At 30.6% G+C, this 13432-nt stretch overlaps 2 protein-coding genes across 2 annotated transcripts; one reads left to right on the top strand and one right to left on the bottom strand.

Annotated features, from left to right (window-relative positions):
* Positions 1 to 319: 319 nt before the first annotated feature.
* On the top strand, positions 320 to 7684 carry LOC132949060 (cathepsin B-like cysteine proteinase 5). The gene is made up of 6 exons (XM_061019819.1): positions 320 to 557; positions 3121 to 3345; positions 5157 to 5357; positions 5836 to 5977; positions 6174 to 6290; positions 7286 to 7684. Exons 1-6 carry the CDS (start codon positions 426 to 428, stop codon positions 7504 to 7506), a joined length of 1038 nt encoding a protein of 345 aa, XP_060875802.1. The 5' UTR covers positions 320 to 425; the 3' UTR covers positions 7507 to 7684.
* A 2106-nt stretch (positions 7685 to 9790) lies between these two features.
* On the bottom strand, positions 9791 to 11510 carry LOC132949059 (uncharacterized). Its single transcript, XM_061019818.1, has 2 exons — positions 11391 to 11510; positions 9791 to 11254 (listed from the first exon to the last, which is right to left on the bottom strand). The coding sequence occupies exons 1-2, from the start codon at positions 11488 to 11490 to the stop codon at positions 9924 to 9926; spliced, it is 1431 nt and encodes a 476-aa protein (XP_060875801.1). The 5' UTR covers positions 11491 to 11510; the 3' UTR covers positions 9791 to 9923.
* Between the last annotated feature and the right edge of the window lie 1922 nt (positions 11511 to 13432).

Genomic DNA, 13432 nt, shown 5'->3' with positions numbered 1-13432 from the left:
TAAGTTATAACTAATTTCATGCACATGCACGTGTCTAACATTTTCCAACTATCCTTTTTCGTAATTTCAATTTAATATCTTCTGACGAGTATCATCGTTCTGCTTCGGTTATCGTTAATAAAATTTGAATCTTAAGGACTAACTTATGTTTTGCTCTTGCTGTGTGACGAATAATATGGTGTTAAACGTGCAAAATATAGTCGTTTGGGTACCGGCTCTTATCGTCTCCTCAGCGACGGCTCTGACGAGTGTCCACGATAACGATTGATAGTGTAATATCATTCGATTGAATGAGGCAATTGAAATGTAAAAAAATAAAAACTTCGAATACCGTTCACCGTCGATACTCGAGTAGACGCTTTCAAATACGGTCTGCAGTCGTAGGACCACGTACAGAGACGTACCTCAAGTCAAATTCGGAGAAAATGTCAGCAAGTATTTTTACCGTCCTAGCCGCGGCAGTGGTGGCAGTCGCCGTCCGCGAATCTTCGGCGGTGACGAACGAAGCGACGTTTATCATCGACTCAGTGAACGCGGACCCAGGCAACACGTGGAGGGTAAGTATTTGTGAAATACCTCCACCTCCACAGCTGAGTTCCATAAATTCCATCACAATGCTAGTTCTAGTGTAATGATATCATACACAGAATATGTTATATATTATTAGCATGTGTGTGAACTGCACATTACGCATGAAATCGCAACTATTGCCTATATATTATGATGTGACATATTTCATTCAGGTATAATACCTGAGAATGATGTAAGAATAAGACGTGTTAAATGTGTTTTTTTTTTTAAATATTTACCTTATGAATCCAAGGAAATTTACAAAATGACAAGTCGATATTGGGAAATGTATAAAACAATATTATATCTAGGTGTTTTTATATTGTTATAGTAAGTTATAGGTAATATATTTGTATTAATTTAGTTATTTTTTACAACGATACATTTGAGTTTGTGTGACGTTTAGAAAATAAAAACAGGTTGGCTTTAATTTTTCCACCAATAACAATTACTATACACCAAAGTTGTAAAATACTTGAGTACTTTCAGTAAATTTATTCAAATACGTAGTTTGAATAATTTTGGTAAAAGTACTTCAACAAAGTATTTTAAATACTTTCTCAAAGTAGGTATTTGTATTTAAAATCTAATACTAATTATTTTCAAATACTTTAAAATAATTTTTAGTCAATGTAAAATTAACATGGAAATTGAGAATCTATACCTACAATAATATAATTTTTTATAGTGAACTATTCTCAACCAAAAATCAAATTCTTCGACAAAGAAAACGGTTGAGTATTTTAAATTTTCACCATATGATACCGTGTAAAATATATGATATTATAAAATAAACGTAAAACATGAAAATCGGTTCAGTTGATTTATTATGTAATAAAAAAATATTTTACGTGAAGTTTGCATCCTAAATTTGTTCGATCGGTGTCATTATTTTTCAACGAATTCGCAACCACGAGAATTTTTTCTGCAGTTTAAAAGATGTGTTGTATTTTTAATTTTTTTTATCGACGTTGCAAATTATTGTAAATCGATTGTAAAAAAAAATTATACCTTTTTGAAACCCATCGAACGAAGTCTTCAACTTGTTCGACGTATATATTACCTATGTAAACTTCTCAACAATGTAGTGATACGGAGATTACACACTTTAAAAGGATTTTATTTTATGAAAAAAAACTAAGAAATTATATATTTCGGCTATTGGTCAAGTTTTATACTTGGCCGCGGCTCACAGTTATTAATTTATTAAAACTCATAAGTTGTATCTGTGCGATGTATAACAATCGATAACTATGCTATTTGATCTCATTATTTTATATAATATACCTATAGTAGGTATCAAGGCTTGGCAAGTTAATGATTTTTTTTTAACTCAGTAAAGTTAAGTTAATATGCACCAATAACAAAAAATAGAAGTTAAAAGTTAATTTAACTATAGGTTAACTCGGTTAAATTAAAAGTTAAGACACACTTTTTGTTAATTTTTTATTAAGTTAAAAAAAAAGTTAATTTTTTTATACAACACTAGCGTACTTAATTTTTTTCCAACCCAAAACTAAATTATAGGATATAGTGTTAATACTTCATACAGTATTTTCATATGAGTTAGATTCGAATGCTACATATTTTTTGACATGAAAACAAAATAAACTGAAATAGTGAAATATTATAAAATTAAAAACAAAATAAATGAACTTAACTAATTAACTTCTTAAAATTAAAAATTAACTCGTTAATTTATTTCACATTAATTAAGAAAGAAATGTAGTAAGTTAACAGTTAAGTTAATGAAAAGCCAAAAGTAACTAGTTAATGCCCAGCCTTGGTAGGTATTATACTTATAATTAATTACGATATTATGTTACCCTTATTATTGCCACTAACACGTATATACTATTACAATGTATAAATTCCGAGAAAAGTAAAATCACGTTTTTTTTACAATATCTTATAGATTATTTCTTTGTACAATCTTTGAATGATCTCTGTTGTACCAACGCGGCTAAGTCATAATAAATATTGTTCACATAATATAACGCATTCTACTTGCTTACGGTAGTTGCGATGCTCAGAGTGGGTAGGTAATATTATAAAAATATAACAATAAATATTAAATTTGCAGCTATACGATAATAATTCCGATTTCAAGTGTCCATAATTTACATTCCCACCAAAATTATAAATTTTTGTGTAAAAAATTATTAAAATAATAAACTATCTAAATTTGACTAGATTTGTCTAGCCTAAATTGGTCATTCACAAAAAAATACAAAATGTTTTGAATATTAAATTTAAAGTTATTTAAAATATAGATATTTTTGAATCAGATGATATAATATAATATACTTGTATTATGTTATATCACAGTACTAAAACTAATACTCAATACTGTGTTAAACTGTTAAAACGACCACGCAATTTGTTCAGGTGGAGGATTTATGACGTACAAACGTCAAACTCTGAATATTTTAAAATTTTAATATCGTATGGACATAGGTAGAAATATTTTGTGCAGAAAAAGTGTGAGAAAAAGTTTAAAAATAATGATTTTTACTCTCGTTTGAACCGATTTATCCCGTCGTGTTTCAGGCCAGCGACACCAACGTCATCCCAGGAGACGGAAAAAACTTCAATCAGTTGATGGGTGTATTGCCCAGGAACTTCAACTCGCTTAGGTTCGCCCCGATAAAGAAAAGCGTCGAGGATGAATCCAACGAAGCTCTCCCCGAGAATTTTGACGCCAGAGAACGATGGCCTGAGTGCTCGTCCTTGTTGGGTTCGATCAAGGACCAGTCTAACTGTGGATCGTGTTGGGCGAGTATACAATATTATAATATATAACACTAGGTGTACACCTAAGGCCATAATCCATATTTTCCCGTCCGTTTTATCTACCTTTTGATTTTACCAAGTTATATTATTTGTATGGGTACCTACTTTTTTGGATACTATTTGTCTATGTATCTAATATATAATAATATACTCGTAGTATTTTAGAAATTCTAAAAATATATCAAATACCTTATTGGGATTTTAACAGTGATTAAACCATAAGCCCAGCATTTTAGTTGTTGATTTCTTCAATCAGTGAAAAAAAAAATAATATTAAATTTACAAACAAAATAAGATTTATATCTATTAACAATTAACATTTTTTTTAATAAGATATCAATAATTAGTTGGTAAAATAGTTAATTCTACTTTATATACTATAGTAATTACTAGTATACTTAAATATACAAGTTATAAACTGCAAGAAAATAAGCATAATTTGAGTAATAGCATTTTTTTCCATTAAATCTAGAATCTGCGCTGGCAACTGGTAGGTACCTACCTACATACATATTTTAACTGACATTTTATCACTTTACTATTATCATTTATCACGAAACAATTAAAACACGTATATTGGATGACGTATACTAATTGATTAATATTTTTAATACAATATATTATATCATACACATTATATTTTATATGATTCACGGCCACTATAACTTATTGTATATTAATCATTCATATTTCCTATGGCTCAATATAGTCGTTGTTTAAAACGGTTCGGTATTTAAAATAAAATATGTATTATAGTAATACGGTCCCCTCCCTGAAATCAAAAACATAAAAAAATAGTGGGAGTTGAATTTTTTTCTCGAACAGAAATTTGGTTTTATAAATATAAGTATTTCAAACTTAAAATTATAAACAAATAATGATTTTTTTCAAAAACTCAAAAAAAGCTTACGATTAAAAAAAGTCTTTTTATATTGTATCATGTTATATAGTATTTTTAAATACCTGATATAAATTTACTGTTGAGTTTGGCCACATGTAGTGGTATCTAATTTATACTACTACTATGGAAAATAGATAAGACTATAACTCTTCTATCTTATATAGTATTAGAAGTTGAGTGCGTACATAATATTATAATATCGACTCGAGTACTCTTATTTGCAAGCCATTTAATCACTAACCTCGAATCCCATACTTCGAATCATAATTTTAACGATACGATTAGTTATTATTTGAATTGTTTCAAGTGCTATAATTATAGCACCTACATGATGGACTGTGAAATAAATTAAAATTTTTAAACATGTGAGTTATAATAGTTGTTACCTATTATGAATAATCTAGACACTCTCATTTTAGATTCTAAACATTTTAGATATTTTGTTTTAATTTAAAAATATTATTCGAGAGTACTTATTTTAAAGTATATTATTATATTTTATACTCACAATGACATTTTCAAATGCAGTGTTTTCAGCAAAAAATAATTCATCCTACTGTATTACTACTTTAAAGTAAAATAAATTTCTTTACTCATCAGATATACTTAGTAATATAGACTGGAAGACGCCTTCGCTCAGAACAATTTTTCTTATAAAATGATTTTATATCATTGAATTCAAATTTAACACATCCAGCGACACTCACTCAAATATTTTGATGCTTATCTATGCTTATGTCCAACCAAAACGTTCAAGATAAACAATGTGAATTTAAACCTAAGAAGGTTGCCTTTTGAGTTTTGAATAGCAAAACACTGAAAACAAAACGGTTTTATTGATCTATAAAATAAATATTCTTATTAATCGTTCGAAATAATATAATATTTTCAGGCCGTGTCTGCGGCTTCCGTGTTCAGCGACCGCCTGTGCATAGCCACCGGTGGAGCGGTGGCCAAAAACCTGTCTGCCGAACAGTTGAATACTTGTTGCTATCGATGCGGTAACGGATGCGACGGAGGGTCGCCAGAGTCAGCGTGGTATTTTTTCATGAGGCACGGTATCGTCACAGGTGGAGATTACGGATCCGAAGACGTGAGACGATAAATAGTTATAATAAAACGTACACACACAGTGCTTGAATGAGGGACCACGGGGGATGAAGTCCCTCGTCTTTTTAAAAAAATATTTCAACCTACCCTAGTAATCTTCTACACTTAAATACCAATCAAAAGAACGTATTTTTGAATATTCGGGTGCGCAGATTATATTTTTTTTATACTTTTGCATCTCCTTCTAATTTTTTTCCAATTCAAGCACTGTAACACATAGGTACATTGGTATTTTATGGCATAGGCGTTAGGTGTAGATCAATGGGGAGGATCATGTGATACCTCAGGTATAACCAACCCTCCCCGCTATCCGTGTGATTACTAAATGAAATCATCATTGATAATTAATTTCAAGTAATCACCATATTGATTGCAATCGATTAACAAATACTTTCCATTTGTTATAATCTAACGCCGGTGCGAAATGTAACATTACCTACCTATTGTTTTTTCGTGCGAAGGGTTGTCAACCGTACAGCATTTATCCATGTGGTAAAGGAAGGAACACTTGCATAGACAATGAACCCGACACGCCAGATTGTTCGATAAAAACTTGCACCAACTCGAAATACCCGAAAAACTACAGAGCTGATTTGCATTATGGTAGGTACTGCAGTTTATTAGATGTACATTGCAATATTTATAACATTGGAGGTGTCGTCAGACCTGACATGAATAATTGTCCATATCAATTATAATATAGTCCATTGACTGTATTTTACATTATTACATTATTGTTATAAAGAAAAAATCTTACATAGTGGTTGTATATTAATTGATTTATAAAACGCGTTTTTAGTTGATACCGTATACTCGCTGTCGAGATCCGAAGAAGATATCATGAAAGATTTATACAAAAACGGTCCAGTCCAAGCGGCTTTTTATGTGTACACAGATTTCATGTACTACAAAAGTGGTAAGTTTTCAATTCTCATAAGTCAAATCCTCACGACTCGTAATACTCTGAATTTCACCGTGTATACGACAGTTAATTCGAGCGTAATAATAATAATAATATAATATACTCAATACACTACAAAATCGATGTATTGTCATAGAATCGTAATCTTTATATATTTTCATTTAAAACTATAAAGGTATATTTTATAGTGTTGACCGTCGATTATTAACTAATATATTTTCTTTGTTGTACATTGATATTTTTTTTGGGAAGGATACAGATATTTTATTTTTCTAACCAATTTTTCTAACTAGTTTTGGAAAATAGACGTTTTCGTTGCCATGGTAATTTATTAAAAAAAACAATTGTTACCTATACATATACACGTATAGGTATTATAGTACATTATTATATTAAATATTATATTATATTTAATTGATTGTAAATGGCCTAATATTGTTATTATTAAACAAATACTTAACTACAAAATCGAGCTAACCACATATAAAGTACAAACAAAATTATATATCACACGAAGATTGTAAAATAAAAAAATATTTTGGTTTCTGGTTAACCAGAATGTTTTATTCGGGTTTTGATTGATTCGGGTGTTTTGAAAATACAATCATTCGGGTTATAATATGGGTTTCGGATGTTTGATTTTTGAAGGGTTTTTAAGTATGTTACGGGTTCTGGTTAATTCGGATGCAAGGCCCTGCGGATACACGAATAAATAAATTAATATTGCAGATCGCTTAAACTTAAAATGCCAGTAATTATTTAATTAAATGTCTAGGCAGCGTTGCCTATCCGAATTAGACAATTCCAATATTATGATTTGTGATAACTTAAGAAATAACTGATTGCCCAAATTAACGGTACCTATATCGTAACGGTACCTATATCGTATGCTTGTATGTATAATAATACTTTTTCATTACAACACTGCAATTATATAAGTTTTGCTTTGGTTCATGTGTCTTGTTTGGTTTTTTTTCTGTATATCAAAGGAGTGTACAGTTACACCAGAGGTCAAATAGAAGGCGGTCACGCGATCAAGATCTTGGGCTGGGGCGTTGACGACGGTACCAAGTATTGGTTGTGCGCCAATTCGTGGAGCCGATCATGGGGCGAGAACGGACTGTTCAGAATACTTAGGGGCAACAACGAGTGCCACATCGAGGACCGCGTGGTAGCCGGAATGCCTCATGTGCCGAAAAATATTAATTAACAGATAAAATACACGTACAATTTATTATAATTGTCACTATATATTGTAACAAAAATAATATATTATAATAATATGTAGACGCGACAGAGTTAGCCTTTTCTATATTGACCTCGGTCGTCCAATTATATATTTTGTATTTACAATATTATTATTCACATAAATATTTATTTTATATTCATACTGATTTAATTTTTTTTAATCGTCTGCGTATTCAAATAATATGCGATACCGAATAAAATATATTATATTATTTGATGGTCCTAAACTATGGTCCATGTAATATATTATTATATAGACACAAATGTATATTTTCCGTTTATCCTAGTATATTCCAGGTACGAGAATATGGTATAGTACTATACATACTCCAGCTAAATCAGAGATCATAAATTAGGCGATAGCGATTAGCGGCCCTTGGACGATCATAAATATCTACCCCGCAGACAAGGCATTTATTTCTTAAATTATAATTTTTGATGTGGTTGAAGAGACTTGCATTAGTTTCATTGATTTTTGGATTTTTGGATAAACTATAGGTACAATAAGTACATTCAATTTTTATGGGTCCCGAAATCTTCCTGAAGTCCTAAAGTAGACCTCCAAAAATATAAATTGGTGATCCCTGTCATATATAGTATCTATAATACTATAGTACGCATAAAATAATTTATTACGATTATAGAAATTAATAATTATATTATTATTATGTATTATAAGCTATTAATTATATAATTCATATCATGCATTTTTGAACGATTAAATACAGTCTTGACACCAACAGTTCGGAGCCAGGAAAATGTAGGTTTTTAGTTTGTGCCCCGATTTCAGTTATTACAGCCATGATTTTTATTAATATATAATATATTATAATGTATTTATTTGTGCACACACTTTCAGGCAGAATCTTATTTACTAATTAATAAGTTTATAGTTAATATTATTTATTGACATATCATCACTTGTATGATTTTGTAAAAAAAACAACAGTGCATTTTCAACTGAAGCAAACCGGAAACGTTGGATGAATCGATTATAATAGATTTTAATTTTAAATGACTTGTATGAAAATGCACAGTAAATTTTTTCGACTAATTAACACCAATTTCGCACACATATTATTTGGGATCCCGGCCGGATCGTAAGAGTATTATAATAGAAGCCACGGATAACAGCAATTATATATTAAAGGCACTGTACATGCTAAGACTTATGAAATCAAAAAATACTTGACCGTTATTGACGATTCAACGAAGGTTTAGACAATAGATTGAACCAGTTATTTTAGTTATTATAACAATACAGCATTTATGATTAAAATTTAAACCAAAACTACCTGTTCGTTTATTTCGATTTTTTAATTGGTTCGCGTGAAAAAAAAAGTTACATATTACTAACTGTCGCAGATTAGGATTGTTCATCTCGGTTTCATTAATTATCTCTAGACAACACCATGTAATACGACAGCTATAGACTATTGCTAAGTAGTATCGTACAGCTAGCAATATAATATAAAATCAGTGGCGGTGAAACGGTGTGATGAGGGGGATAGACAACCGATAACCAAAAATTATATTTTTGACAGTCAAATAGTACATGTTAAAAAACCAGCAATGCCCCCCCCCCTGACAAAGTCATTTGACCGCCACTGTATAAAATACTGCACATATATAGGTACTGTGCTTATAAATATATACTTTGAGATGTATTATATTAATTATTGCTTTATGAATTAGGTATAATATTGTTTAATATAATAAGTTATTGTAAATTATTATTATTGTTAGTTAATAATTACACAGATTTTTTTAAGTATAAAAATTATGCTATAAAGTATAAGTTTGATTTTCTATTTTAGCCACTAAAATGTTACTATGTCCATATTCCTTCCTACGATATGTATAGCTTAAATTATAATATTATAGAGCTATAGTATACTGCCTATATGTATAGCTGAATAATCCGTTTACAACAATAGGTAATAATATTATGTGTATATTGTGTATGAACAATATTGACAATATTGAGCAATCAAATAAATGCAACAAATGTATTTAAAACAAACTATAATATAGTTGCATCATATCATTTCGTCAAAATGGTATGTTATTTTTGTACCTGATTATATAATAATATGTTCCCAGTTCTCAGTGTCCACTAAGATCGACAAAATATTTCGAATTGAAATAGCCGTATTTACCGATTGAACATAAAATTAATATTTATGTAATTGTTAAAATATATAGGTACACACAAATAAGTTCCTGTATTAAATATTAAATTTATTTTGTATGCAATCAAATTATAAAACTATTGTAAAATTAAAAACTAAAGAAAATAATATGTTAAAAGTTTATACTATTGCTTATTTTATATAATATATTTAAAAAACACTAATGTTTAAAAATAAATGAGTTGATTTAGTATTGGCGACTAGAGTTGATTAATTCTTGCACCAAAGAATCTTGAAGGTAAGATCCCAAAGAATGTTCCATGAAACGTTGGAGGTCGTTTTCGAAGTAGGGCACAAGGTCGGACTTGACGTTCTTCAAGTTGTAATGGAGACCTCGTACTTCTACGTTGGTGTAAGCCTTGCCGTACAACTGTTGTTGTTGATCGCGGCCGGACTTGTCGATGAAAACTTTGACGATGATATCATCGATAGTGAATTGTATTGGATCTGTGGTCGTCCTCATATTAGCCGACACGATGTTCAGAGGTGATGTCCATCCCATGTTTTTGATGGCGAAGTCATAACGCATTCTGTAGGAGTCTTGTGATTTCCGTTGGAAACTCACAGAGTTCAATAAATGTTCGGTGGCATGTACCAGTACTTCTGAGTTCATGAAACCGATGTTAGCCATCTCCATGGTGACTTGGTCCTCCTGCCATCTTAAGTCGAAAAGCTTGTTGGTGTTCTTTCTAGCAGTGTTCATTTGGGAAACGATTGGTTTACGGATTTCGTTTTTAATCTGGACGAGTGCACCTTTGTTGGCGGACTTCATCACTTCGTTGGACACGGTGTTGGCCAACACACCCAAATATTTTTGTTCCATAGCCGGGGTGAACACTTGCGTTTCGGAACCGTCGTGGGTGATTACGTTGACGTCGGCGTTTTGGAATTTGGCCGCCTTGATCACGGCGTGTTTGTTGTCATGGAATCCAGTCGACAAGTTGCTGAGCACGTTATTCAAGATGACTGTGTAGTGACCTGAATGAGCGTGGGGGATGTTGGACTTGAACGATCCGACGGTTTTGATCTCGTTGAACTGGTACTGGGCGAACATGGTGTCCCTTTCTGGGTTCAGGTACATGTATTCCAAGTCACCATTTTCAAGGTTCTTCATGGTCGAGTTCGTGAACGACACGAAATTGTGTTTTGCGAATTTGACGGAGTTAGAGTTGACGGGGAGAGCTGCATTCAAGGAATCGGCGGTTTCGGCGATATTGTAGTCGACGGCGATTTTCTGAATGGCGGCGATTTTCTCGACCATAATCTTGGCGAGTCCTTCAGGATAACTGGCGGCATTTAATTGGTGTTGGCTTTTGCGTTGCTGTTGTAGACCTAACTCTTGGCTGGAACCGAAGTAGGTATCGTCGTTTTGGTTGACCTGACGGTCAGCAAACATAGATTCGGAGCCATGGTTGCTTCGGACGTTGTTGAACTTGTTGTTGTTTTGATATTCGTTTAAGTTCGACTCAACAGACTCATCAGTGGAGTCCCCTTGTTGCAAACGGGTCCACTGGTTGTCTACAAAAAACGATTGTATAATATTAAATCATAGTAATTCGATTTCGAATCTGTGTGTGGACTGTGTGTATTTACTTAAAGTATTTGGAGAATAATATTCAAAAAACGTGTATAAATATAGGTAGTAGGTACTTACTGTTTTCACGCTGGTTTTGGTTGTCGTTGACGTTGCGGGCGGCGACTTCGAGGGCCACGCCGACTAAAAGAACGGATGCGATAATCAAAGCAGACTTCATGTTTGATGATGACTCTGATGATGGACTGACACAACTGGTACCTAATTGATATGACCGGCTGGTATTTATATGCCGCGGTCGTTCGAATATTAGACATCGTAATTTGGGGTAGTGGAAAACCAGACGATTATTATTGTTGCTATTGTTATTATTATTATTATAGTCTCGCACATTTGTTACGAGTTAACAACCTAAATAATATTGCAACTGGCAGCAATCAGATGTATAGTTGATTTTCAGTTTTTTTTAACCTATTTGATTACGTGAGCAATTATTAATGGTCATTTTTACATTTCGGATTAAATATTAAATTGATACATCATGTATTTTAAATAATAATTTACAAGAACAATAATTAAAGTTTTTATGAATTTAGATATATCTGTGTTTGCAAATGAATATTATGTATATATTTTAGTAAAATTTTTATAAATAATTTGTATACGTATAATAATAACTGATAAGTACTAATTTTACAAAATATACATTTTATTATACAATTGAAAGTGCTTGAAATCATTAAAAAAAAACCAATATTGCATAATATCAAAATCACAATTACAAATAGTACTATTGTATATTGTACTAAAAAAGTTCATAGTTTCCCGTATTAAAATTTAAAGATTAAATATTTTATAGCAATAATTGGATTTTATAATATACTTTTTTATTAAGACCTTACTAAATTATACAAAGCAAATTGGTCTAATCTAGAAGATATGATAAAATATAGCCATTATAATTTAGAATAAATGTTTATTATAATAATTGGATAGATGTATTTTCAATTTTTACTTGTATAAAACAGCTATTACTATATTTTATTTACGTTTTGTCGTATTGGCAATATTATAATATTACGAGAATCTATTTTGTACCTTAAACAATAACATGTAAACGTGTATGAATTTGAGTTATTTATAGACATTTGAAATTTGAAATTTGAATTTTTTTAGTTTTTTATTCTATTTATGCTAATAGTATTTTATTAAAAATTTATGAAAATTTACTAAAAAGTTCTTCATAAATTTATATAATAAAAAAATATTAAAAATACATACGAATGGTTTTTTTTTTTAAGGCATTTTATGTTAAAAATGTTTATGAAATTCATCATAATCCCGACTATTTGCTAATTATTTTGCAGTCAGATATTCATAAATGTATTTCTTGTATATCTAAGATATGAAATTTTAATACAAAGTTCCTCATAAGTAGTTATAATAGTAGTTGAGAAATAATAAAGATCCATACGCACGAATTTTGTTTATAAGTGCTAAAAATTAAAATGTTGACAAAATGTATTAAATTTAAAATTTACAAATTACTTAGTAGTTAATAAATAAAAACTCATACAATTTTAAGCTTGTATAGCTAAAGAATGAAAATTTAAAACAAGGACTCTCATAAATAGTTCATACTATTATCAAAAAAACCAAAAAAAAACACAGTTATCTTTTACAGACATTATAAGTTTAAATTTGGACGAAATTACATATTAAAACCATGAATAACGATTTTAGTTATTTTGTTGTAGCTTAAAAATATTATTCGTGGGTACCTATATTAAACTCTTAGAGTATATTATTATATTTTATATACACAATGACATTTTCAAAGGTAATTTTTTGGTAAAAATGAATTTAACTTACTGTTGTACTAATGCCTAATAGTAAAACAAATTACTTTTTTGTTACGCATGCACCGAAAGTTGAGTTTTTGATGACGGTTGAATCGTTGGAAAGCGTCCTTTTTCTGTCCAGCGGGCGATAAAGTGGAAATCCCCAAAAGTGGTGGGCGTGCATGCACAACCAGACATTGAAATCTTTACCACGGTCCTTACAAAATATAAACTTCTGGTTACATCTTATATTCATGTTATAACCTCCTTGCATGACACGTAAACATTTTTCTTTCATTGAATAATCTGGTCGTTGCATAG

This window comes from Metopolophium dirhodum, chromosome 7 (genome assembly GCF_019925205.1).
Source record: "Metopolophium dirhodum isolate CAU chromosome 7, ASM1992520v1, whole genome shotgun sequence".
Taxonomy (NCBI): Eukaryota; Metazoa; Arthropoda; class Insecta; order Hemiptera; family Aphididae; genus Metopolophium; species Metopolophium dirhodum.
The sequence above is the reverse complement of the archived record's forward strand: the minus strand, read 5'-3'. Positions and strand labels throughout refer to the sequence as shown.

Coding starts and splice junctions, on each gene's coding strand:
- LOC132949060 (XM_061019819.1), top strand. CDS start 426: ATGTCAGCAAGTATTTTTACCGTCCTAGCCGCGGCAGTGGTGGCAGTC. Junction 558..3,120: donor ACCCAGGCAACACGTGGAGG/GTAAGTATTTGT, acceptor GTCGTGTTTCAG/GCCAGCGACACCAACGTCAT. Junction 6,291..7,285: donor TTTCATGTACTACAAAAGTG/GTAAGTTTTCAA, acceptor TGTATATCAAAG/GAGTGTACAGTTACACCAGA.
- LOC132949059 (XM_061019818.1), bottom strand. CDS start 11,490: ATGAAGTCTGCTTTGATTATCGCATCCGTTCTTTTAGTCGGCGTGGCC. Junction 11,255..11,390: donor CCAAAACCAGCGTGAAAACA/GTAAGTACCTAC, acceptor CGTTTTTTGTAG/ACAACCAGTGGACCCGTTTG.